At 44.9% G+C, this 27,752-nt stretch overlaps 1 protein-coding gene across 4 annotated transcripts in view; it reads left to right on the forward strand.

Moving 5' to 3' along the window:
- The window catches only part of LOC144688928 (interleukin-6 receptor subunit beta-like), a 117,254-nt gene extending 89,717 nt beyond the window's left edge, over nt 1-27,537 (forward strand). For 2 of the 4 annotated variants that reach the window (XM_078555965.1, XM_078555964.1), the window contains 8 exons: nt 665-869; nt 5,837-6,022; nt 13,984-14,085; nt 16,999-17,145; nt 23,975-24,115; nt 25,672-25,768; nt 25,899-25,980; nt 26,712-27,536. In XM_078555965.1, the coding sequence (XP_078412091.1) occupies nt 665-869; nt 5,837-6,022; nt 13,984-14,085; nt 16,999-17,145; nt 23,975-24,115; nt 25,672-25,768; nt 25,899-25,980; nt 26,712-27,227 (1,476 nt within the window). In that variant the 3' untranslated portion in view covers nt 27,228-27,536. Of the gene's footprint in view, nt 1-664; nt 870-5,836; nt 6,023-13,983; nt 14,086-16,998; nt 17,146-23,974; nt 24,116-25,671; nt 25,769-25,898; nt 25,981-26,711 lie in introns of all 4 variants that reach the window. The other 2 variants (XM_078555967.1, XM_078555966.1) reach the window with 2 other exon arrangements.
- Nucleotides 27,538-27,752: the final 215 nt, after the last annotated feature.

Here is a 27,752-nt window from a genome sequence, read left to right on the forward strand (position 1 = left end):
ACAAATCCAATTAATTATGCAAGCCAGCATGTTATGAATAGCCAGCTAGTCCTGTTGCCGTGCTATACTTACATTTGGGGGTTAACTCTAACTTTGCTGCCTAGATGGTAAACTGATGGAATGGATCACCTGCCTAGTGTAAAACCACATGGTTTTTATCTGATGATTTCAAGTGATCTGCTTCATCAAGCTTCCGTCCAGGTGGCAAAGTTGAAAATTATGCTTCATGCTTTTCACAATGATGTGAAAAGTCTGATTTCAGAATATAACAAAAGCTTTTTTCATGTGTCTTTGGCTATATTTTGACTCAACATCTCATCCAATTAGGATTATGTGCAGTCTTAAGTAATTATAATGCACTTTGAAGCTCTTTTACGGCAATACTCTGTACACTAGTGGCCTGATGCATTGAAGGCTTCCCTTCTGTGCTATGATACCAAAGGACTTGTAAAAGCCCCAAATGCAGTAACAACTAAAAAAAGGCCCTGGAACAGAGAAAGCTGCAGAAGGTTTTCAAGCAAACATTATTGCTGTTATTTTTTTAATTGCCCTATCAACTAGAAAACCCTCAACTCAGTTTGTTGTAATCATATCCATTAAACTATTGCACCCATCCAAGTAACACTATTAAATCAACATTAAAACTTGACTATTTTTCACACAGCCACTGAAAAAGAAGGCAGCAAATGGAAAAATTTTGGGTTACAGAATCAACCTGCATGAGCCTGAGACTCAAGTGTACAATACTTCAAACCTAGAGTACAGCTTTCACCTGCCTGATGGAAACTACAGAATCCGAGTGGCTGCTTACAATTCGGTGGGAGAATCTCCAGAGGCTCAGATTATCATTCCTTCATCTAACGAACTAGGTAACCCAAATCACATGTCTCTAACAATAGTAAGGGGGAAAAAACCCATTCCATATGGGTTAGGTTTGCAGGAAAAAACTCAAACCGATTACACAGAGGGAATCACCTTAAAGTTAAATTCTGAATTTAAGTTTGATATTATGGGATGCGATGGTGTAGTGGTATTGTCGCTGGACTAGTAATCTAGAGACCCAGGGTAATGTTCGCCACGGCAGATGGTGGAATTAAAAGTCTAACGCTGACAATGAAAGCATTGTCGATTGTCGTAAAAACCCGTCTGGTTCACTAATATCCTTTAGGGGTCCTTACCTAGTCGGCCTACATGTGACTCCAGACCCCATGTATACCAACAGCAATGACCTAGGGCATTGACCTAGGCACCGGAAATGACAATGACAAACTCAACCCTGTCAACCCTGCACTTGCACCCCGCTCTTTACTAACGTCTGGGGACTAGTGCCAACATTGGGAGGGCGCTGTCTTACCGACTAGCCAAGCAACAGCCTGACATAGCCATCCTCATGGAATCATATCTTGCAGACCATGTCCTAGACACCAACATCACCACCCCTGGGTATGTCCCATCGGCAGGACAGACCCAGCAGAGGTGGCGGCACAGTGGTATACAGTCAGAGGCTGGTCGTATACAGCCCTGGGAGTCCTCAACATCGAGACCCCATGAAGTTTCATAACATCAGGTTACACATAGGCAAGGTTACCACGTACCGCCCTCCCTCAACTGATGAATCAGTGCTCCTCCATGTTGAACACCACTTGGAGGAAGCACTAAGGGTGGCAAAGGCACAGAATGTCCTCTGGGTGGGGGGACTTCAATGTTCATCACCAAGAGTGGCTCAGTAGCACCACTACTGACCGAGCTGGCTGAGTCCTAAAGGACATAGCTTCTAGACTGGGTCTGCGGCAGGTGGTGAGGGAACCAACAAGAGGGAAAGACATACTTGACCTCATCCTTAGCAACCTGCCTGCGGCAGATGCATCTGTCCATGACAGTATCGAGTATCGGTAGGAGTGACCACCACACAGTTGTTGTGGAGACAAAGCCCCATCTTCACATTGAGGATACCCTCCATCAGGTTGTGTGGCACTACCACCGTGCTAAATGGGATAGATTTCGAACAGATTTGGCAATTCAAGACTGGGCATCCATGAGATGCTGTGGTCCATCAGCAGCAACAGAATTGTATACAACCACAATCCGTAACCTCATGACTCAGCGTATCCCCAACTCTACCATTACCATCAAGCCAGGGGATCAACCCTGGTTCAATGAAGAGTACAGGAGGGCATGCCAAGAGCACAACCAGGCATGCCAAAAAATGAGGTGTCAACCTGGTGAAGCTATAACACAGGACTACGTGTGTGCCAACAGCATAAGCAGCGAGTGATAGACAGAGCTAAGTGATGCCACAACCAATGGATCAGATCTAAACTCTGCTGTCCTGCCACATCCAGTCGTGAATGGTCCAGTCATGAATGGTGGACAATTAAACAACTAACTGGAGGAGGAGGCTCCACAAATATCCCCATCCTCAATGATGGAGGAGCCTAGCACATCAGTGCAAAAGATAAGGCTGAAGCATTTGCTACAATCTTCAGCCGGAAGTGCCGAGTGGATGATTCATCTCTGCCTCCTCTGGAGGTCGCCAGCATCACAGACGCCGGTCTTCAGCCAACTTGATTCTCCACATGATATCAAGAAACGGCTGAAGGCACTGGATAGTGCAAAGGCTATGGGCCCTGGCAATATTCCGGCAATAGTACTGAAGACTTGGGCTCCAGAACTTGCCGTACCCTAACCAAACTGTTCCAGTACAGCTACAACACTGACATCTACCTGGCTATGTGGAAAATTGCCTTGGTATGTCCTGTACACAAAAAGCAGGACAAATCCAACCTAGCCAATTACTGCCCCATCAGTCTACTCTCGATCGTCAATAAAGTAATGGAAGGGGTCATCAACAGTGCTACTAAGCAGCACTTGCTCAGCAATAACCTGCTCACTGATGCCCAGTTTGGGTTCCGCCAGAGCCACTCAGCTCCTGACCTCATTACAGCCTTGGTTCAAACATGGACAAAAGAGCTGAACTCCCAAAGTGAGGTGAGAGAAACTGCCCTTGACATCAAGGCCACATTTGACTGAGTGTGGCATCAAGGAGCCCTAGCAAAACTGGAGTCAATGAGAATCAGGGGGAAAACTCTCCACTGGCTGGAGTCATACCTAGCACAAAGGAAGATGTTTGTGGTTGTTGGAGGTCAGTCATGTCAGTTCCAGGACATCACTGCAGGGGCTTCTCAGGGTAGTGTCCTAGGCCCAACCATCTTCAGCTGCTTCATCAATGACCTTCCTTCCATCATAAGGTCAGAACTGGGGATGTTCACTGATGATTGCACAATGTTCAGCACCATTTGTGACTCCTCAGATAATGAAGCAGTCCATGTCCAAATGCAGCAAAACCTGGACAATATCCAGGCTTGGGCTGACAAATGGCAAGTAACATTTGTGCCACATAAGTGCCAGGCAATGACTATCTTCAACAAGAGAGAATCTGACCATCGGCCCTTGATGTTCAATGGCATTACCATCACTGAATCCCCCACTATCAACATCTTGGGGGTTAATATTGACTAGAAACTGAACTGAACTAGCCATATAAATACTGTGGCTACAAGAGCTAGGAATCCTGTGGCAAATAACTCAACTCCTGACTCCCCAAAGCCTGTTCACGACCTACAAGGCACAAGCCAGGAGTGTGATGGAATACTCTCCACTTGCCTGGATGAGTCCAGCTCGCACAACACTCAAGAAGCTTGACACCATCCAGGACAAAGCAGCCCGCTAGATTGGCACCACATCCATAAACATTCACTCCCTCCACCACCAACACACATCTAGAAGGACAAAGGCAGCAGATACCTGGGAACACCACCACCTGAAAGTTCCCCTCCAAGTCGCTCACCATCCTGACTTGGAAACATGTTGCCGTTCCTTTGCTGTCACTGGGTCAAAACCCAGAACTCCCTTCCTAACAGCACTGTGGCTGTACCTACATGACATGGACTGCAGCGGTTCAAGAAGGCAACTCACCATCACCTTCTCAAGGGCAACCAGGGATGGGTAATAAATGCTGGCCCAGCCAGCAAAGCCCACATCCTGTGAATGAATTTTTAAAAATTATGCTGCTGAATTGTATTGGCTAGATGTGTTAAGCAGCAGAACAACTGACTAATGCATGAGCAACTAAGTCATAGGGCAGAATCTTCGGCTCGGCAAGCAGGGGTGGGGCCCGCTTGCCGAGGTGTAAAATGGCGCGGGGTGATGTCGGGTGTGCGTCCCGACGTCACCGCGCATCATTCAGATTTTCAGTTCGGCGGGTGCGCATCGGAGTCAGCTGCACGCCTGCCAAACTGCCAAAGGCCTATTAAGGCCAGTTAACTATCCCTTGAAACAATCAGCTGAGCTTCCTGTCCAACCTTAAGGTTGGCGGGGGGCAGGCGAAGAGCCCAGGCGGCCTTCGCATTTATCATGAAACCTCATCCACGGGCGGGCTGAGGTTTCATGAAGGTTTTTAAAGTCTTGTAAAAATTTTTAATAAAATTAACAGACATGTCCAAGCTCATGTGACAGTTTCACATGAGGGGACGTTCTTAAAATTTTTTTTTCCCCCTTATTAAATGTTTTTTAACTTAAACTAATCTCCCTGAGGCAACTCTGTGCCTCAGGGGGATTTCAGCACTCTTTTGCGCACATGCGCAAAAGAGCGCTAGCCCCAATTCAGGCAACCCCCCCACCCCACCGCCCGCACAGGGAGCTCTCAGCGCATCCGGGTACACATCATGTTGGGCGGGCCAATTAAGGCCCGCCCACATAAAACGGCGGCACCCAGCCAATCGCGGGCAGCGATTGGCTGCACGCACGCCCGCGTCTGCTCCCGCCCAACCCCCCTGATGGGGAGAAAATTCTCCCCATAGTTCTACTCTGATATTTCATTCTCATGGTGCTTAAATAATAATAATACCCAAAGAGACTGTTAACCTGTTTCATGTTGTTGGCTGTCATAAATTGTATCAATATGTTTGTTTAATCAAATCACCTGTTATCTCTGGGAAAGTTAATAATGAAATTCTAGCATTAAGGTCTAGGTGATGCCTGTCTTTAAAAGCTCCTGAAGTATCCATGATTCATGGATAAAAAGAGAAAATGGCCAGGAGACAAAGTGAAGAGCAAGAGCAGATGAACATTTTCCAAATTGGTCAGTTGTGGGTGGAGATCACCTGCGCTGGAACTTATTTTATATCCCGTTGATGTATATTGTTTTCCCATGTCTTGCATGCCCTCAGGAAGTCTCATAGCTCTTTACTTCTAAAGTGTAGTCACTGTTGTGTCTGAACTGTGGCAGTCAAATTGTGCAAAGCAATGTGATAATGAAGATAATCTGTTTGTAGTGATGTTGGATAAGGGATAAATATCGGGCAGGATGCCTGGGAAAATTCCACTGTTCTTCTTTGAAGTAGTATCATGGTATCCTGTACATCCACCTGACAGGACAAACACAGCCTGGGTTTAACATCTCTTCTGAAAAGTGGCAAGCACATCTGATAATGCAACACTCCCTCAGTACTGCATTGGAGTACTTTATCCATGTGGATAGGACTTAAATAAAGTTCTGTAGTGTTCCAGTACACCATCCCACACGGTCCATAAAACTATTCCTTGTAATTGAGATGCATGTGCGAGTTTCAAACTTTAAACCAAAGAATTTAACTCTTTGTTACCGTTGGAGTAAATATTCTGATTTGCATGCTCCTAGTACAAAACATCACTTATCAGTTGGGGATATCAAGAAATTGTGGAAGCATCAACAGTTTATCCTTGAAAAGGACATTATAAGAAGTTTCTTTCTTAGGGAAAATTATTCACTACAACTTTTTTTAAATTACATGAACAGAATTTCCGCCACTATCCCATCTTGTTGCTTCTTCAAGTGGCAACAGCAGCCTTCTGATGCAATGGGAGCCACCCAACATGACAACAACTGGTTATGTGCTTGAATGGTGTGTGGTGTCTGAGAAAGTTGCCTGTAATATCAACTGGCAAAATGTACCTGCCAATAATACAAACGCAATTGTGCGAGGTAAGTAAGTGAACTTTAAATTCTTGGGTGAATTTGATTCGCCTAATAATGATTTTGTTAATCCTCCTTTAACTTAGAAACCTTGCTGATGGAACATGATCTATAGTACAGGTCACCGCCAAGGTTAATTAGAATAGGAGAAGACGAGAATTAATGGTTAAAAGGTTGGATCGAGGGAGTTAAATAGCTCAGCAGTTTTAAAACCATAGAGTTAAGAGTATTAATGCAAAGTCAGTCTGTGGTTAGGTTAAACAGAGATCTTGTTATAATTAGGAGATAATGGTAAAATGACAGAATGCTTGCAACATTCATAACAAAATGGATTAATTGATAGTACAAATAGAAATAAATGAGTATATGATAGCCAATACGGAGGAGTGTTTACAAGGTGGCCAAGGTTGGGACCTGAATATTCATTTCAAAAGGAGAGGAGGAAAGGAGAGGGAATGGGGGTAGTTCTGTTAATAAAGGGTGAGATCAGTACAATAGTGAGAAATGATCTTGGTTCAGAAAATCAAAATATAGAATTAGCTTGGGTGAAGGTAAATAGCAAAGGAAAGAAGTCGCTGGCGGAAGTAGTTTATAAGCCCCCAAACAGTAACTATACAGCAGGACAGAGTGTAAATATCAAGAAGTAGCGGGGGCTTGCAAGAAAGTTACTGTAATATTCATGGGTGATTTTAATCTTCACAGCAATTGGACAAATCAAATTGGCAAAGGTAGCCTGAAGGATGAGTTCATAGAGTGTATTCAGGACAGTTCTCAGAACAGTATATTCTGGAACCTACCTGGGAACAGGCTATTTTGGAACTGGTAATGTGTAATGAAACAAGATTAATTAAAGACCTCATTGTAAAGGATCCTCTAGGCAAGAGTGATCATAACATGATAGAATTTTACAATCAGTTTGGGAGTGAGAAATGTGGGTCCACAACAAGTTTCTTAAACATAAATACAGGCAATTATAAGGGTATATGAAGACAGAGATGGCTACAGTGGACTAGATGGTTAAAAAGTAAGACTGTAGGGGAGCAGCGGTACACATTTAAGGAGATATTTCATAACTTTCAATAAAGCTATATTCCATTGAGGAAGAAAGACACTCCCAGACACTCCCACAATCCATGGCTAACTAAGGATGTTAAGGGTGGTATCAAATTGAAAGAAAGAAAAGGCATACAATGCTGCGAAGATTAATGGTAGGCTGGAAAACTGGGAAAGTTTTAGAAACCAGCAAAGCATAACTGAAAAAAAAGAGGGAGAAATTGGAGTATGAGAGAAAACTGGCAAGAAATATAAAAAGTCAGTAAAAGCTTCTGAGAATAGCTAAAGTGAGCGTTGGTCCCTCAGAGGGTGAGACTGGGAATTAATACTGGGAAACAGGAAATAGCAGGGTGTTTGAACAAGTATTTTGTATCCTACTTCAGAGTAGATGACACAGGAAGCATCCCAGAATAGTAGAAAATCAAGAGGCAAAAGGGAAGGAGGAACTTAAAACAATCACTATCACTAGAGTAAAAGTAAGTAAATTAATAGAACTTAAGGCTGACAAGTCCCCTGAACTTGATGGTCTGCATCCTAGGGCCTTAAAAGAAGTCCCTGCAGAGATAGTAGATGCATTGGTTGTAATCTTCCAAATTTTCCTCGATTTTGGAAAGGTCCCAACAGATTGGAAAACCACAAATGTAACACCTCTGTTCAAGAAAGGAGGGGGACAGAAAGCAGGAAACTATAGGCCAGTTAGCCTGATGTCTGTCATTGGGAAAATGCTAGAATCCATTTGTGAAAGGAAAACTTATAAATTAATTCGAGTCCTTTGAGGATGTAACAAGCAGGGTGGATAAAGGGGAACCAGTAGATGTAGTGTATTTGGATTTCCAAAAGGCATTTGATAAGATGCCACATCAAAGGTTACTATGGAAGAGTTCATGGTGTTGGGGTGATATATTAGCATGGATAGAGGACAGGCTAACCAACTAGAAACAGAGAGATTCAATGGGTCATTTTCAGGAAGGCAAACTGTAACTAGTGGAGTGCCACAGAGATCAGTGCTGGGCCCTTAACTATTGACGATCTATATTAATGACTTGGAAGAAGACACCGACTGTATTGTAGTCAAATTTGCTGATGATACAAAGATAGGTAGGATAACAAGTTGTGAGGGGACAAAAGAGTCTGCAAAGGGACATAGATAGGTTAAGTGAGTGGGCAGAAAATTCACAGATATATGGCAAAATGTGAGTTTATCCACTTTCGCAGGTAGACTAGAAAAGCAGAATATCCTTTAATGGAGAGAGACTACAGAATGCTGCAGTACAAAGGAATCGGGGTGTCCTTGTACATGAATCACAAAAAAGTTAGCATGCAGTACAACTATTATTTAGGAAAGTAAGTGGAATGTGCACCTTTATTGCAAGGGGCATGGAGTATGAAAGGAGGGAAGTCTTGCTACAACCATACAGGGCATTGGTGAGAACTCACCTAGAGTACTGTGTACAGTTTTAGTCACCTTACTTAAGAAGGGACAAACTTTCATTGGAAGGAGTTCAGAGAAGGTTCACCAGGCTGTTTCCTGGGATGAGGGGTTTATCTCTTGAGGTTGTGGGGTTGGGCCTAAACTCATTGGAGTTTAGAAGAATGAGAGGTGATCTTATTGAATCGTATAAGATTCTGAAAGAGGCTTGACACCGTAGGTGCTGAGAGGGTGCTTCCTCTCATAAGGGAATCTAGAACCAGGGAGCACAGTTTCAATATAAGGGGTTTCCCATTTAAGATGGAGATGAGGAGAAATGTCTTCATTCAGAGGGTTATTAGTGTTTGGAATTCTCTTTCCCAGAGAGCAGTGGAGGCTGAGTGATTGATATATTCAAGGCTGAGATAGACAAGTTTTTGATTGACGAGGGAATCAAGGGTTATGGGGATCAGGCAGGAAAGTGGAGTCAAGGCCTCAATCAGATCAGCCATGATCTTACTAAATGGCAGAACAGGCTCGAGAGGCCAAATGGCCTACTCCTGCTCCTATTTCTTATGTTCTTGTATGTTCTTGTGTGGACTAAACCCTAACACCTTTTACAGGTGTGCCAATTATACCAAATTTATCGAACGAGACACAATTTCTAAGTAAAATTAAGTCTCACCCATGATCTCGTGATTCTTTTTTAATAAACCTCCAGGTTTTTTTTTTATACCTGTGCTGCCTGTTTGTTTGCCAGCGTTGCTCCCTCACTGGAGGTCAAGCTCACACATCGCTGATTTCTCAGTAAAATAATGCTCCCACGGCCCAAAAGAAGACGGGACCATGATCAGTCCAGCTTTGCAATGTTTAAAGGGACAATGCACAACATGCTACAGGGTCCCGCCCGCCATTTTTACAGGTCTGTGAAGTCTTCCTGATCCTGCAAAAATCAGGTCCTAGGCCTCATGTGCAGTTTGAATCAACAGTCTTCCGACTTGGAGGCAGAAGTGCTACTGTTGATCTACAGTTGGCACTACAACATAAGTTATAAATTTGTCGTGAGTAATATATACCCACAGAAGCAAGTTACATCAGTAGATAAAACAAAGGTACTAAAGTTAATTTTCACCGTACCAACATTAGAAATCGTTGTAAGATTTGAGTTTTGTCCCAGAGTCCTATAAACTGAGGGCGGGATTTTCCAGCCCCTCCCGGCGCCAGGATTGTCCGGTCCTGCCAAAAGTCAATAGCCGCCGAATCTCCCACGGCAGGTCCCGCCACAATGGGGGCCGGACAATCTCGGTCTGGGCCTTTTGATGTTTTTCAATGAAAGCATATGATGTAGGTTTGATGTAGAAATACAATGGATTTGAGCAGCTGTAAAGAGAAGCAATGAGAACCAAAATTGATGGGGCCTCCCAGGTTCAATTACTCCCCCCACCCCTTGCACCCCACCGCCACCATCCCAATATCCTTTCTTTCTAATCCCACTTCACTTAAAGATGACACTTGGGGCCAAATTTTCCATCCCTGCCCACCGCTGGGATCATCCGGTCCCACCGAGAGTTTTGAACTTTTGGCTGGATCCCCGAATCTCCTGTGGCGGATCCCACCACAACGGAGCCAGAAAACCCTGGCTTTGGTGTTGAATCCATGTTTTTGTAATACACCTTTAAGGGATATCAGCATGCAATCTGAAGGGAAAGGTGTCATGTGATCCAGTCTTAGTTTCACTTTTGCTTTGAGCAGAGCACCCACACAGCTCTGATGCCTTCACGCTTTATATCTATGTAAACAGTTCCTGTCACAGATTCTAACTTTGAGACAAGAGCAGGATGTCTCTGATGGATAGCTGTCTCATTATTGCAGTAGAGAACTGTCTGCATGGTCCAATTAGTAGAAAAACAACTTATCTGCAAGCAATTAATAGGCACAAATGTGCCATGCTTTTCAGCTAGCACATGTCTCCACACAGCAGCTCTGTCCTTGCTTGACCTCACACAAGCTGCATTTAACATAATAAAACATCCCAAGGCACTTACAGGAGCGTTAGCAAACAAAATTTGGCACTGAACCACAAAACGAAATATTGGGGCAGGTAGCCAAAAGCTTGGTCAAAGAGATGGCCTCAAAGGAGGAGAGAGAAGTAGAGAGGCAGAGGGAATTCCAGAGTTTAGGACCTAGGCAGCTGAAGGCACGGCTGCCAGTGGTACAGCAATTAAAATCATGAAGGCTCATGAAGCCAGAATTGGAGGAGCACAAATGATCTCAGACAGTTATGGGCCCAGAAGAGGTATTCAAGATAGGAGGAATTTGTAAACTAGAATGAGAAGTTTAAAATCAAGGTGTTGCTGGACCAAGAGCAAATCTAGATCAGAGAGTTCAAGAGCATTGGATGAACGGGACTTAATTGGTGCAGAGATGGAGGTATGTAGTCTCAATGGAGTTGATTATATTGTTGGAAGCTCCTCTCAGGCTCATATAGATCACCAAGGTTGCAAATGGTCAGGTGCACACTCAAACAGTAACTGGAGAGTATGCTGTTGGTGACCGAAGACAATGGTTTCAATCTTCCCGGTATTGAGTTGGAGGAAATTTTTACTTAACCAGGACACATAAATAGAAGACTCTACTTGATCACCACTGACATTGCACACTGGTGTCATGTTTTTATAATGATATAATATTTTGGCTTGTTTACTGTACAAGACACAAGGCACTAATCGCTCATAAGGGATTGGGTAAACATGTGATAATTTATTAGGACCAGGTACATGAGAGCAGTTGTACGTAGATATAAAGCGTGAAGGCATCAGAGCTGTGTGGGTGCTCTGCTCAAAGCAAAAGTGAAACTAAGACTGGATCACATGACACCTTTCCCTTCAGATTGCATGCTGATATCCCTTAAAGGTGTATTACAAAAACATGGATTCAACACAAAAGCCAGGGTTTTCTGGCTCCGTTGTGGTGGGATCCGCCACAGGAGATTCGGGGATCCAGCCAAAAGTTCAATGATCCCAGCGGTGGGCAGGGATGGAAAATTTGGCCCCAAGTGTCATCTTTAAGTGAAGTGGGATTAGAAAGAAAGGATATTGGGATGGTGGCGGTGGGGTGCAAGGGGTGGGGGTAGTAATTGAACCTGGGAGGCCCCATCAATTTTGGTCCCCTTATCTAGGAAAGATATACTGGCATTGGAGGTGGTCCAGAGAAGCTTCACTAGGTTGATCCCGGGTATGGAAGGATTTTCTTATGAGGAGAGGTTGAGTAGGTTGGGCCTCTACTCATTGGAGTTTAGAAGAATGAAAGACGACCTCATTGAAACATATAAGATTCGTAGGGGGCTTGACAGGATAGATGCTGAGAGGTTGTTTCCCCTTGTGGGAGAGTCTAGGACCAGAGGGCATAATCTCAGAGCAAGGGATTGCCCATTTAAAACAGAGATGAGGAGGAATTTCTTCTCTCAGAGGGTAGTCAATCAGTGGAATTCTTTACCGCAGAGAACTGTAGAGGCTGGGTCATTAAGTATATTCAAGGCTGAGATAGATTTTTAATCAGTAAGAGAATCAAGGGTTATGGGGAAAAGGCAGGAAAGTGGAGTTGAGGATTATCAGATCAGCCATGATCTCATTGAATGGCGGAGCAGACTCGATGGGCTGAATGGCCTACTTCTGCTCCTACATCCTATGGTCTTATGGTTTAAGTCATACATTTGCATATACAATTTTGATTTTTAGATACCAAAATTTGGGGTAATTTTGGAAATGGAAGTACAGTTGTTTGGATAAGAGTTTCTTACTGAGGTACCACATTGCCCCTACTGGAAAGAGGATGTAATTACAGCATGACAAATTTAAATATTTCACATTCTAAATGCAGATAAATGAATTTATAATAGAAAACAAAAACTAAGAACAGGATGTCTCACTTTAAAATAGGAACTGACTTAAATCTTAATGTCCTGTTCTAATTATTTCACCCCTCAAATGGATATATACACAGACGCACAAACCTAGAAATCATTTTTAGACATCAATCAACAAAAAACAATTTAAATTTCTCCTTAACTTGTGATGCCAATAATCAGGAGTATGTATTACCCACTTAGCTGAAAGGCTCTAAAGCTAAAAGGGCAGGAGAGAGTTAACAGAAAAGCAACTGTGGTTTTCATTTTAAAACCTAGGTGCTGATTAAAGTAAAAGAATATACGGTATAAACGTTAACAGCCCGAAACAGGATGGATCTCCATTTCCGTTATGATCTATATATCATTTTCAATCTGAGAAGCTTATCATTGATTTAACTTTGAAGGTAGCCATGAATTAATAGTTAACTGTACAGCATTAAACTCTTTTCTAGGGAAAAATTTGAAAGCATTGGAACCTCCAACTCTTCCGATTGCCCTTTCATTAACTTATTTTAGAGTTCATGAGCAGTTCCCTATTTATCCCGACCTTCGAATTGACATTGTTTGCAGGAAAAATAGCGGATCATTGTAGAGATGCGTAGCTACAAGACAGCATTGTTGGAGCTAGGCACAGTGTAATAAATGTCAAAATGATAATGTTGCCACATTGGATGGAAAATCAAATTCCCTTTCAAACCATTGTTTTTGAAAGAAAGAGTGAAGCTCACTTCTGCTCAGGAGTGGCTCCTTAAAATTGTTTATTGTTGCTGACTTGTGGTCCTGTTAAAAACCGTGTTAGTGAATGAGCCCAGCTGTCAGTTAACGGCCTGAATATCGCCGTCAGCATGCGGGGGGTGGGCCCAACACGCAAAATGACACGAGATGACATCGGGCGTTAGTTAGATCTTTCGTTCGGCAGGCGCCGCCCAAGGCAGCTGTGCACCCGTCGAACTGTCAAAGGCCTATTAAGGCCATTGGGGAAGTAATTTAGATAATTAACAGCGCTGCCCATCCAACCTTAAGGTTGGCAGGGGGGCAGGCGAAGAGCCCAAGCAGCCTTCGCATTTTTCAGGAAACCTCATTCACGGGCGGGATGAGGTTTCCTGAAGGTTTTATAAAATTGTTAATTAATTTTTGCACAAATTCATGAACATGTCCCAGCTCATGTGGCACTGTCACATGAGGGGGCATATCTAAATAATTTTACACTTTATTATTTATAAACTTTTATTGTGTACTTCTTCTCCCTGAGGCAGCTCCGTGCCTCAGGGAGATTTCTGCACTCTTTTGCGCGCATGCACGGAAGAGTGTGCAGGCCCTGACTCTCCCTCTCCCCCCGCCCTGGCCGTGCGTCATGCTGGGAGGGCCTTAATTGGCCCGTCCATGTAAAATGGCGGGTCCACGCCTGCCCGATCCCGCCCCTGCCCAGCCCACCCGACTCAGATAAGTTTCTGGCCAATGTTACGATTATACATAGTGAAAAACTTCCAACCCAACCAAATTGGTGATTTCTTTATGAGATAAAAGTAAAGGATTAATGGATGATGAGAGGGATATTTTTATGTTAAAGCTGTACTGAAATGTGGTGAATTTCTCTTCCAGACAATATTGAGCCAATGCGCCTCTATAATATTTTGCTTTACCCACTTTTTGATGGTTTACCAGGTGTTCCAACATCTACTCAGGCATATTCAAAAGAAGGTGGTAAGTACTATGAATAGAATTCACCATTTTGTTTTTATTCACAGTATTGGATTTTTTTAAAAAAGGTAGATCACTATCTATAGTTATCAAAACGATACAAGAGGGAAGGTTTAGTGAATGTGGAAGTATAAATTAGTTTACAAATAATTTTAATGGATGAGAAACAATGATGAGCATAGCTGCTATTTCCTGATGTGTATATTTCTGCATTTGAGCATGTAAATTCAACCCTAATGTGACATATTAATGTCCTGAATGCATATGAAGAAAATTTTTCAGTCGCTGATCATCTCTTGTACCTCCCATGTGCCTGCTGTCGTTATTCTTCTAGGCGATTTTGTTGGTTTGGAAGGTGCTGCCGAAGGAGCCTTGGCAAGTTTTTGCATCTTGTAAATGGTACACACTGCTGCCACTGAATGTTGGTAGTGGAGGGAGTGAATGTTTAAGTTAGTGAATCGGGTGCCAATCAAGTGGGCTTCTTTATCCTGGATGGTGTCAAACTTCTTGAGTGTTGTTGGAACTGCACTTACCCAGGCAAGTGTGGAGTGTTCCATCACACTCCTGACCTCTGCCTTGTAGATGGTGGACAGGTTTTGGGGAGTCAGGAGGTGAGTTACCACAGAATTTTTGCCTCAAACCCATTCTTGTAGCCACAGTATTTAACTAGCTAGTCCAGTTAAGTTTCTGGTCAATGGTAACCCTCAGGATGTTGGTGATGGAGGATTCAGCAATAGTAATGCTGCTCAAAGTCAAGGTAAGATATTTAGATTCTTTCATGATGGAGATGGTCATTGCCTGGCACTTGTGTGGCATGAATGTTACCTGCCACTTATCAGCCCAAACCTGAATGTTGTCCGGTTCATGCTGTGTATGAGCATGGACTGCTTCAATATGTGAGGAGTTGTGAATGACATTCATTAGCTTACAACCTCACTTCTGACCAAGTGTTGGAGGAAAAGTCATTGATGAAACAGCTGAAGATGCTTGGGCCGAAGACACTTCCCTGAGGAACTCCTGCAGTAATGTCCTGGACACCAGAAAGAAAAAGTGCTAGAATTATAAAAAACACAATGTAAAACTGGTTATTCACTCACAACTGGCACTGCCCTGCCTCCCTTTCAAAACTACTGGAAAGCCCCACTCATGACCCATCTGTTCTTGGAAGCTGTTGTCATATTTATATAGTGCCTCTAATGCAATGAAACATACCAAGGCATTTCACGTGACATTATAAAAGAAAGTATGACACTGAGCCACATAAGGAGATATTAGGTCAGATGACTAAAAGCTTGGTCAAAGATCTAGGTTTTAAGGAGTGCCTTAAAGAAGGAAAGTGAAGTGGAGAGGCGGAGAGCTATGGAGATGGAATTCAGAGCTTGGGGTCTAGGCAACTGAAGCACAGCCACCAATGATGGAGCGATTATAATGCACACGAGGCCAGAATTAGTGGAGTGCTGATATCATGGAGGGTTGTGGGGCTGGAGGAGATTAAGAGATAGGGAGGGGCAAGGCCCCTTCGCCACCTCCCTCTCTTCCCCAAGGTGCTTGAATGCATTGTCACCTCTCAAATCTATGCTTCTATGCCTGGCACCCTTTCACTTATTCTCAGCAAATATTTGACAGCATAGACTTAATAATGAATGTAACTGCTCACAGGCTTCCATATCCCTAGCCAAGGGATGATGAAAGAAAGGAATAATGATCAGGAAGGTGATAAGGCTGCCTTCTGTGCTTTGAAAATGAAATAGCTCTTCTAAATCATCAGGCAATCAAAACCTCAACCATTTTTAACACTTTGATATTTCTGTAAGAAAGTTGCAGGAACTAAGGCTGTCCCAGTGCCTAATAATCTATTTTTAAAACCCGATAGAAATAGGAAAACTCAATTTTGTCCATATGGCTGAAAAAAAAATTACATAATAAAGGTTCTCCTTATCTTTCAGATGACTTAACATGTGATAACGCTTTAGAGCTAAATTCAGGCAGCCATTACAATTTCCTTAGAAAAGGCTTCATGTGACACAACTCTAAAATAATAGAAAAATGCCTCTGAATTCAAATATTCTTTTCACAGTTTAAGAAGAGGAGTATCTTCTATTCTGTTTGTAGATATGACTGCCAGATGAGGACAGGATGAGGCCTAATGCAGATGCTTCCCATGGTTACATGGCCTTTTGGATGCACACCTGAAAAATGGCCACTTGACAAAGTAACATTCATGAAACAGTCCCCCGACAAAGAGTGAGGAAGGGAAGCCGGAGGCTGGAAATTCTGCAATGTGTAACTCTGCAAAGCCTGTCCACCATCTCCAAAGCACAAGTCATGAACGTGAGGGGATATTTTTTTCTTTTCCTTGATGAGTGCAGCTCTGTCAAACTCAAAGCTCGGCACAATGAAGGACAAAACAGCCTGCTTGATTGGCACCCCATCCACCACCTTAAACATTCACTCCCTCCCTCAACAGTGCACAGAGGCAGCAGTGTTTACCATCTACAAGGTGCACTGCAACAATTTATCAAGGCTCCTTCAGCCGCATCATCCAAACCTATGACATCTACCGTCCAGAAAGATAAGAACAGCAGGCACATGGGAACACCATACATGTTCCCCTCCAGATCACTCACCCCATCCTGACTTGGGACTGAGCTGTTGTTTCTTCAAAGGGTCGAAGTTCTGGAAATCCCTTTCTAACAGCACTGTGGGTGTAACGACACCACATGGACAGCAGCGGTTCAACAGCTCAACAGCTTCTCAAGGACAATAAGGGATGGGCAATAAATGCTGGCCTTGCCAGCAATGGGATATGACCTTGCTCACATCCCATGAATGAATAAAAACTATTGGCAGAAAAGATTGAGAGAAAATAACTTTAAAAGATCCTGCTTGGTCTCACTGAAGTTATTCATGTTGCAGCCCCACGACACAGTCCTGCAGTTAGATCTAAGCAGATCTGGAAAACCAAAGTACAGCTCGAGTGGGATGAGCTTCCAATTGATGATCGGAATGGTTTTATCAGGAACTACACAGTATTGTACAAAAACAGGAATGGCAAGCTAAATTGTAAGTAAAACCACCAATAGCTTTGATTCATTTTAGTTATGATTTGGGCAAATGAATTGTTATGGCTCAGTTTCACTCAGAGACTGCTATTAAATGTACCAGAGGCAGTGAAAATGAAATATTGTGGTACTGGAACAGCCTGAGGATACGATTGTTTTAGTGGAGATATTGAACTACATTGACTTTAGTGGCATAAGAGGACAAGAGTAAAACAAGTAATATATTTATAGAAGGCACTGTTTAGGCCACAATTGGCATAGAGTGCACAATATAAATGACATTGTTCAAAAGAGAGACATGTTGCCAAAGCTTTTCACAAAATAGAACAACATCGTGTATGAATTTCAGTGCCCGTGTGATGTCAGGTAAGAAGGCCAAACATTCCAATGATTGGCTGATTGAATCAAACAACATGTTCCTTCGGTTGTTCATAATAGGCAGAGTGCAGACCATATTCAGCTGCCCACGCTTACAAAACCCAAAACAAAACATCTACTGTTAGGTGTAATTTTGCAATTGCGCAACACTAACTGCACAATCCCGAGTGCCCTAATAGCTACACGAACAACCAGTTTAAGATAATCAGCTGAGCTTGTAATGTGGCTTATTTAGGCTGCTGGAGGCAACATACATTCATACACAGAGACCCATTCTCTGCAAATAAAAAGAGTATGTTCGAGCCTTACGCCTTTTTTGAATTACCAGCGAGCTTGGAGAACCTATAGTTCCCTGTTGCTTTCTCCATGACAACACCTCGGCCAACCAGAGTCGACTTGCCAACCACCCTTTTCTCCTGTAGTATAAATTGTTCTGATCATTAGAAATTTGGCATTCTTGCATTTGTCCTGATGAGTGCAAGACAGAAATCTTCAGCAACATGTCTCTCTTTTCAGCAATATTCAAGATTTATACTACTAAGTGACTGATAGACTGACTAGGGAAGGTATTTCCTCTACTTGAAAGTCTATAATTGAAAATTTTAATGAACAATGAGGAGAAAGGTTAGGAGGGATTCCTTTACATTGCATGCAATCCTTTACCACAAGGAAAGGCTGAGGTGGAGAGTGTTGCACATTTCAATGGAAAACAGGATGAAGCAGAGAAAGATACAGGGCTATTAAGAGTGTTTGTCAATGGGAATCATTTTAGATTGCTCCTGCAAAATGTCAGCAAGAACACAATGGACTGAATGGCCTCCTTCTGGTCTGTAAACTTGTATGGGGTTGGGGGTGGCGGGTGGGGAAGTGGTAGCATGGGTGGGTTAGGCTCAATCCTGCACTTCCTTCCCTAAGAGAAAACTTTTAAAAAATAAATGTTAAAAATAGACCTTCTTGACTTAGGGTTTACCATCAGTTGGGACATGACATTGACATTGAACGGAAGTTCCCACTCTTCTAGGCCTCTCATGCCTGAAATCACAAAGGAAAAAATTGATAGGATGAGGAAACGTACCAGTAATATGGTGCAAATGGCCCCTGCCATCTCACCTCTATAAAATTAATCACTAGGCCCAAGAAAACTATAGACAGGCTGGTCTCTGATGGCATCTTAGATTTAAAGAGACAAAAGACATTTTTTTCAATTATTATGCCTGCTTATTTTAAATCAGGGATTGAAATAATGCTGATTAGACAATCTAGGGTTAAGGTCTAATCTCTCTGTTTTTAGATATTGAAAGATTATTGGGAACAACTTTGCAATATCAGCTTTAAGAGTTAATGTCGGTCAATGTGTGTTGGCTGTTTCTTTGGTGTTCCAGACAGCTAGTTGGTTTCTTGGCAACATTCAGTACAAAAGTATTTTTTTTTAAATGACCATGTTCTGAATCAGCTCAATTAAATTTATATACTGCAGGGGCCATTCAGTTCATTTAAAACTGGTCTTAATATCTTCTGTAGAGTAAAATATATAGAAGAACATAAGAAGTAGAAGGGGGAGTAGGCTATACAGCCCCTTGAGTCCACTCTAGCATTCAGTAAGATCATGGTTGATCTTCCACCTAAACTCCACCTTCCCACACTATCTCCATATCCCTCAATTCCCTGAGTGGCCAAAAATCTATTGATCTCAGGCTTAACTATACTCAATGACTGAGCATCCTCAGCTCCCTGTGGTAGGGAATTCCAGTCATATATTTATTTTCCCAATGACCACTAACCATTTATCACACTCGTTTGGATTGAAAATTGTTTTGGACTTTAAGGGCCAGAATTTTCCCGTTGTCGTGTGGGGGGGGCGGGGCCCACAAGTCCGCGCATAAAATGGCCGCGCGGTAACATCGGGCGAGCGTCCCCACATCACCATGCACCATCGCGATGTTTCGCTGGGCGGGCACACGATGATGTCCGACGCGCGCCCACCATTAATTAACGAGCCGCTTAAGGCCCTTGAGTGTTCAATCGGCGGCGATTTTTCAGCGCCCGTGCAATCTTCGGGTTGGCGCACGGGCGCAACGGGCAAGCGGGTAGGACACATTTGTATTAACCTCATCCACGGGCGGGATAAGAGGGATCACTGGGGTCGTGCATGTGCACAATCAAGTATTTATTTTTGGAAGTTTTTCTGTGTGATCTGCAGTACTTCAAAACACATACCAGCTGCTTTTTCTGGACCCTTAACCTTCAGGTCAGCACTCAGCAGTGAGGAATCTTTTCTGGGCCTGCAGGTTTCAGGAAGCCTTCCCTTAGCCTGGGAATGGGAGCTGAACTCTCCACTGGAGGCACCTCCTCTGAGGAGGAAGTGAGGGCTAGAAGGGGGAGGAGGCCAGGAGTGCACATTCAGCCTCCAGGGGAGCCACCTTTCAGAGGACAGATGCAGGCACAAGGGGCACAGGGCCAAGAAGTGGTCCAAGGCAGAAGGGGCCGCAGAAGACGCCACTATCCTGCTGCCAGGGTATACAGGCAGCGAAGCAGCTACCTCAATATGTCTGAGGTGCAGTGCTGAAGGAGGCTCCGTCTCTCAAGGGAGACAGTCAACTCTATCTGTCAGATGATTGGGCCTAAGATCTCCCCTAACTGTGTGGGTGGACACCCCATGCCAGCGGCTCTGAAGGTCACAGCTGCCCTCAACTTCTATGACTCTGGCTCCTTCCAGTGCTCGGTGGGTGATCTTTGCGGTGTCTCCCAATCAGCTGTCCACACTTGTGTCAAGCAAGTTACAGATGCTCTGTTCAGATGGGCATTGACCTTCATTCACTTCCGCTGCGACCAGGCAAGTCAGGCACAGTGAGGCAGAGGCTTCGCGGCCATTGCTGGCTTCCCCCGTGTCCAGGGTGCTATAGACTGTACACATGTGGCCATCAAGGCGCCAGCAGGTGAGCCCAGTGCCTTCATCAACAGGAAGGGCTGCCACTCCATGAACGTGCAGATAGTGTGTGATCACAGGATGCTGATCCTACAAGTCTGTGCAAGGTACCCAGGGAGCACCCATGACGCCTACATCCTCAGACACTCCCAGGTGCCAGGGCTCTTCAGTGCTCCAGCCCGGCTGGATGGATGGCTGCTGGGTGACAAGGGCTATCCCCTCAGAAGGTGGCTCATGACACCTCTCCGCCATACAAGAACAGAAGCTGAGCAACGCGACAATAGGAGCCACGACTCCACAAGGGCTGTGGTGGAGAGAACCATCGGTCTTCTCAAGATGCGCTTCTGATGACTGGATCGCTCAGGGGGCGCACTCCAGTAGCCCCCAGATCGTGTCTCGGTGATAGTGGTTGCATGCTGCGCTCTCCACAATCTTGCGCTGGAAAGGGGGGGACGCAGTGGGCGATGAAGACGTCGACGCAGTGTCTGCGGCTGCACACGATGAGTCCAGCAGTGAGTCTGAGGATGAACACTCACAGGGAAATGCTGAGGGGGTAGACGCTGACCCGGGCATCCTGCAGGGAGGCAGAGACACCCAGGAGGCTTTAATCCAATGAACCTTCAGCTAGCACACCACCGATGGACCACCAGGACAAGCCTGGGCCGTTGGCTCGATACTTGACACCTAAGTGCAAAATCTGCCAGTTTAGCAACAGTAACTAAGGGCCTTGTTAATGAAGCTGAATGTCCAACAAAGCATTCATTACAGTTTTGGAAACCATACACATGTAGAAGAAAAGAGGCACCCTCAGCCATGGTGACATCTCTGAATTTAATGTGTTAAGCAAAGCAACTTATTCCAAAAAAAAACCCAATAATGTTAAAAATCCAATAAAATCATAAGGACCTTATCTCGGGTCAACACAAAAGCACCAGTGAAAAACCCGTCGTGTGCCTTATGCATTTGTTTCCGGGTACTATGTCTTGGTGCTATTCCATTGCTCAGAGTGGTATCTGAGCCAGCCTGCTGACTCTGCTGTCCTGTTGGCCTCGATGACCTTGGCGGCCGTCATCTGGCCCGTGGAGCCTGTGCTGGCCCTGCCTGGGAGGGAGCTGCCAGTTCCACAGCTGGCATCTCCCCAGTCGTCGCAGCCTCACCGGATGATATGGTCACTGGGAGAGGGGCAGAGAAGCTGCCACCTTCATCCGGGGCGCCCTGAGAGGAGCCCACAGAAACAACAGGCAGCTGCTGCACCGACGTGAGGTCGCTTCAGACCTCCCTGCTCACCGTGGATGGATGGGCACTGAGCTGGGAAACTTGATGCCCACACCATCTCCCACATTGGCATTGACCAGCTGAGGTCAATGCTGATGTGAGAGCTTGCTGGTCAGAGCGCATTCCCAGGAAGCCCTGATGGGTCTCCTGGAGTAGGGTCTCCACGAGAGTCGCCACTCTCTCCATGGAGGACGCATGGCGCTCGGACATGAGGCTCATTGCTTCGGCGATTGACCGCGTAGACTCCTCCACCACGGAGACCAAGCCAAGCATACCCTCATGTATCTCCCCCAGATGCTCCCACACACCCGGCTGCATTTCCTGCACCTGCTGTGTTGCAGACGACTCCAGAGGCACATCATCAGGCACCGACTGAGCATGTGCCTGGCCCCCTGCAGTCCTCCGACTGCTGGCACCATGGGCACTCTCTGTCTCTGCCAGCTCCTCCAGCGACTGTGAAGTGCCCTCACCACTGTGGCCCGGGACACTAGCCGATGTTCTAATTCCCACCGAGGTGCTAGTATCTGCGCTGGTGCCTGCCTGGCAGAAATGGTGTGACGCTGGTGAGACTTCAGGCCCCTCAGGTGTGAGAGGGGGTCTCTGCTGCTCCTACTCCCGGCCCTGCTCCAATGATGCTGAAAGGAAGAACAAGAACAGTGGATCACTTAGCGTGGAGACAATGACAAAGTCCATTCCTGTCCCCTGGATCATTATGCGCTCATCCTTCTATAACCAATGGTCAAGCCATGTTGCAAAATTAAATCAATTAACATTCAGCAGTGCTATGTCTGTTGCGAGGACAATGCTGACCTCACTGTTGGGCATAAATACCTGGCAGCCCAGCCTCACCAACACCAGTGAACCTTGGCGCATGGCGCCTCTCCAGATCCAGCGCCTCCTGCTCGAAACGGCTTAGAATGGTGAGTGATCTGCGCCTGGCCACCGCCAGTCCTCACCCGCTCTGCCACGTTATGAATGTTCTTTTCCTGAAAATGAGATGAGCAAATTGCACATGGACTCTGTTCGTGCACAGCCCACCCCAACTAGACTGGGACATATCAGGCCTCCAGTGCCTCCTCACTCCGCTGCTGCCAAACACTCACACAAAAGTGCCAGGCCTGTTCCCCACGGCCCCCCACACCCCCTTGGCCACATGCTGCCTACATCACATTAGGCACCACACAGTATATCCTCCTATAGCAAGGAGGCGCAAGCACATGGAGCGCAGAGGGCAGCAGATGGTTCATTGCCACACCACCTTGAAGCTCCCCTCCCACCATCTCATCACCCTGACTAGGACATGTCCTGGAGTTCTGAGTCTGCACCTAGGTGCAGCTCCTCCAGGTTGTCCCCAAACCAGTTATGTGGGAATCAGTGTAACACATGATGCGGGGGCAAAATACATCTCCTCATCACCCTCTCAGGGTGACCTCAGCATGGGCAGTATCTGCTGGCCCACCCAGCATAGGACAAATGCTTTCAATGATTCAATGCAGTCACGCCACTCATACTTGGGGTGGGAGGGGGAGGCAGCAGAGGGGTAAGCCGACCTGCTGGGTTACATGACCAGTGCCAACATGGTACTCACCCTGCCAGAGGGCAACAAGTCATTGAAGAGCTTGCGACACTGGATCCAGATGCGCCGCACCACGTCGCGGGAGCTCACCACCTCCACCACCTCCACCACCTCCTCCCAGGCGCAATTTGTCATGTGGGGGGGGCCTCCTCCTCCCATCCTGGGGAACCAGCACCTCCCCCCATGCTGCCACCTCTTGAGGAGGGCAGCAAGGCAGTCATCCGAAAAACGAAGGTCACACTGGCCCCCCCCCACCTTACCCTCTGATCTGGCCTGTCCCTTTGCCCTACCCTCCAGCCTGGCCTGCTCACCAGAAGCCCTCTGCTGTGGCCTTGCACTTGCCATTGTGAGCAGCCTAGAAAAGGCCACCAGGCCTTCATTTAAATAGGCCGCCGGGTCGCCATTGGACCCGGCAGCCATTGCAGTCCCGCTGCCGCCCGCCCACTCCCACTGTCCTCGGGAGTTGAGAAATACACTGGATGGGCCTTAATCGGCCCACCCGTGTAAAATGGCGGCGCGGACCCGATCGCAGGCGGCGATCAGATCCACGCCCGCCTACGCCCACTCCCGCCAACCGGAAAATTCAGGCCCAAGGTTTCCTCACCTTTTATTTAGTGGTTTATCTGCATAATTTCTTTAACTCCAATGGGTGTATTTACCTTCTGTTCCCCACAGCTGTTGTCGTAAATGGATCTGAACACAATTACATCCTTGCTGGTCTGTCGGCAAACACAGAGTATGACGTGAACATTATGGTCTCCACAGATGGAGGGAGCACCACTGGCTCCAACCTAGCCATTACAACCAAGATGTTTGGTAAGAATTATAACTTGAATGCCAAGACCTTTCGTAGTTTTGCAAGGTTTAAAAGAAATGTTACCATGAAGTACTGTGTAAAGTTTTGATCTCCTCCTTACTTAAGGAGGGTTTTACTTGCATTGGAAGCAGTTCGGAGAAGGTTCATTCGGCCGACTCCTGGGAATGATGGGCTTGTCTAATGAGGGGAGATTGAGCAGATTGTGCCTATGCTTATTGGAGTTTAGAAGAATGAGAGGTGATCTTATTGAATCATATAAGATTCTGAGAGGGCTTGACAGCATAGGCACTGAGAGAGTGTTTCCTCTCATGGGGGAATCTAGAACTAGGGGGCATAGTTTCAAAATAAGGAGTCTTCCAGTTAACATGGAGATGAGGAGGAATTTCTTCTCTCAGAGCATCATTGGTCTTTGGAATTCGCTTACCCAGCGAGCAGTGGAGGCTGGGTCAATGAATATATTCAAGGCTGAGTTAGACAGATTTTTGATTGACAAGGGACTCCAGGTTTATAGGGGACAGGCAGGAAAGTGAAGTTAAGGCCGCAATCAGATCAGCCATGATTTTATTGAATAGTAGAGCATGCTTGATGGGCCGAATGGGCAACCCCTGCTCCTAATTCTTATGTTCATTACAATAAAAAACAGCATATTTCTGGAGTTTTATTTAAGTAATTTACTAAATAACTGAAAACATATTAAAGTTTTACTGGTACACAATGTTCTGCTGAGTTTAATTGCTGCAGAATATGTCTTTTATGTGAAAGGGCTACAAAGATGTCAAAATATGTACGCAATGTGAAAACAATTTTCTTCAAGGAAATTACAACTTACAAATTTTTTAGAGTGTAAATTTGACTTGACCGAACACGGGTGCAGAACGGGCAATAGCAAATCCACAGACCGCTTTGTGGTCCATCCAATTTTTTTTCCTCATTGACTTCAATGAGTCAAAAATAGCTCAGAGCCTCTTCCAGCATCTAGGAGGGGTTGTGGATGTGGATGACATTCTGCTGCACCCACTAGGTCTCATGAACGCCCCCAAATCTCAGTTACACATTTGGCCCACACTTCACAGTCTAGCAAAGCCCAATCTCTCCCCCCGCCCCCCACCTTAGACCAGCTTATATTTCACCTCTCTCCTAACTATACTTCAGTTCTGCCGAAGGGTCATGAGGACTCGAAACGTCAACTCTTTTCTTCTCCACCGATGCTGCCAGACCTGCTGAGTTTTTCCAGGTAATTCTGTTTTTGTTTTGGATTTCCAGCATCTGCAGTAGCTTTTAGCTTTTTGTTTTTACCTAATTGAGGCTTGGCTTCAGCAAATCATGTACAAAGTTCACTCACGTACAGCCATCATTGTAGGCATAAATGGGGTGGAAGCAGGAACGAAGCCAACCTCCATTCACTTTTTGTCGAGCTGCACTGTACTTTACAAATGAGTGCTTGCTCAAGGTAACTCTTACTTAATGTGCATGTTTCCACCCATTAGTTTTGCATCGTGAAAAGTTGTTACCTTGGTGCTTTAGCACTAATAACTGCTACATTTCCCATTTCCAGATGATGGCGAAGTTGAAGCCTTCCTGATGATTATCTTTTTATTCTCTCTGTTGATGGCACTGATTACTATAGCAACCTGTATCTACCAGCAACACAGGTATGTGGCAGCAATGTGTTTCAACATGTCACAATGTGTGAACTATGGTAGGCAGAATATCTGTAAGACAGATCTGGAGGCATCATATTAAAGCAGCATTCTGTTGTCCGTTTATCTCTTGAATCTGCAGAATTAAGAAACATTTCTGGCCCAACATTCCAGATCCTGCAAATAGTACCCTTGCCCAATGGATGCCAAAGAAATTATGGGAGGTAATTCTTGTCCAATTAATCGTTCTTCATGCATGAGAATTACAAGCGATTTTATCACAAGAGGAAAAGCAGCCCTGTTGATTCTTCATATAAATAGTGTCACATAAAGAGCAATACCCCTTAAGAAATCAACAGCAGTTATAAAACAGCAGTAGTTATAAAAATTCAGTTATCCAGATCAACTATGATAGTGTAGCTCAGGCAGCTTACCACACACAAGGTTAAACCATCTCCCTGATTGTTTTCCTGTTTAGAGCATCAGTTGTAACCTTCACAGTGGAGCTGTAGCAAAGAGCCAGCATAGACATGATGGGTCAAATGGTTTTCTTCTGCGCTTCTATGGTTGATATTGAGCTTAGGCAGTTTTGTTATGGAAATGGTATTGTATAAGCGCAGATTTTTGCTGATGGTTGCTGAGGTAAAGACTGTTGACCCAATTTGAAATCATCTACTATTGCCCACTATTGTCTCACAAGCCTACTAAGCCAAAGAGATGACATTAGCATTAGGAGACTCATAATTACAGGATGCGGGTGACACTGACACAACCCTGATTTCCACTGAGCAGCTGATGTTGGGTAATCTTCTTGAATCGTTGCAATCTTTGTACTAATGATGCTCCTACAAGATAGTTAAGTAGGGAGTAGACAGCTTTCTATAATGGATAGATGTTGGCAGATACCTCACAGAACAGCAACCATTCTAACTTATCCTACTTCCTGTTTTAAAAGGATGTAAAAGAGTTTCGAGAGGAGCCGAGTCCAAAGACTCCAGTCCAGGTTGTCCATTGTGGCGGCCTGACCAAAGACAATATCAGTGGCACGAATTATTACTGGATACAAGAGATAAAACATGGGCACTATTCAAAGACTGAGACCAACAGCTTAAATGAAGCTAACAGCAGCACCAAGCAATCATTACAGGACTTCAGCTCCTGGCAAAATGAGTCCGATCCACAGGAAAGTTTCCAGAACCTCTATATTGCCCTGGAGTATAGCAAGATAACCAGAAATGAGTACAAAAGACACAGCAATCCAACATTTGCTGTTGTCCCATCAGACTCCAGTCAGTCCCTTCTTTCGTGCTTATCTCAAATTATTTCTAGTGAAGAGCAAAACCGGTTACCGGTGATTCACAATATCCCAGACAGCAGTCATGGTAAAACACTGCAGGAGTCAAATGATACAATAAATGAACGGGAACTGTTACATGGTTTTCCATTCTTGATGAACTTAAATATCCATTAGAGTCCTGGTGTATTAAACTGAATATACTGTTTTGCACAAGGCTGAGTGGGCCAAAGTATCTTTTCCTTCCCTCATTGTTCATATGTTCATGTAACAATTACAAGAACTTGTACTTATATCGCTCCATTAATGTAATCAAACATTTCAAGCGGCGTCACAGGAGCGTAATCAGACAATGAGCCACATAAGGAGATGTTAGGACAGGTGAGCAAAAGCTTGATCAAAGAAGCAGCTTTTACACAGAAACATAGAAAATGGAGCAGGAGTAGGCCATTCGGCCCTTCGAGCCTGCTCCTACATTCATTATGATCATGGCTGATCATCCAACTCAATAGCCTGCTCCCGCTTTCTCTCCATATCCTTTGATCCCTTTCGCCCCAAGAGCTATATCTAACTCCTTTTTGAAAACATACAATGTTTTGATCTCAACTACTTTCTGTGGTAGTGAATTCCACAGGCTCACCACTCCCTGGGTGAAGAAATTTCTCCTCATCTCAGCCCTAACTGGTCTACCCGGTGTCCTCA

The sequence above is a fragment of the Cetorhinus maximus genome, chromosome 13 (assembly GCF_964194155.1).
Source record: "Cetorhinus maximus chromosome 13, sCetMax3.hap1.1, whole genome shotgun sequence".
NCBI classification, from domain to species: domain Eukaryota; kingdom Metazoa; phylum Chordata; class Chondrichthyes; order Lamniformes; family Cetorhinidae; genus Cetorhinus; species Cetorhinus maximus.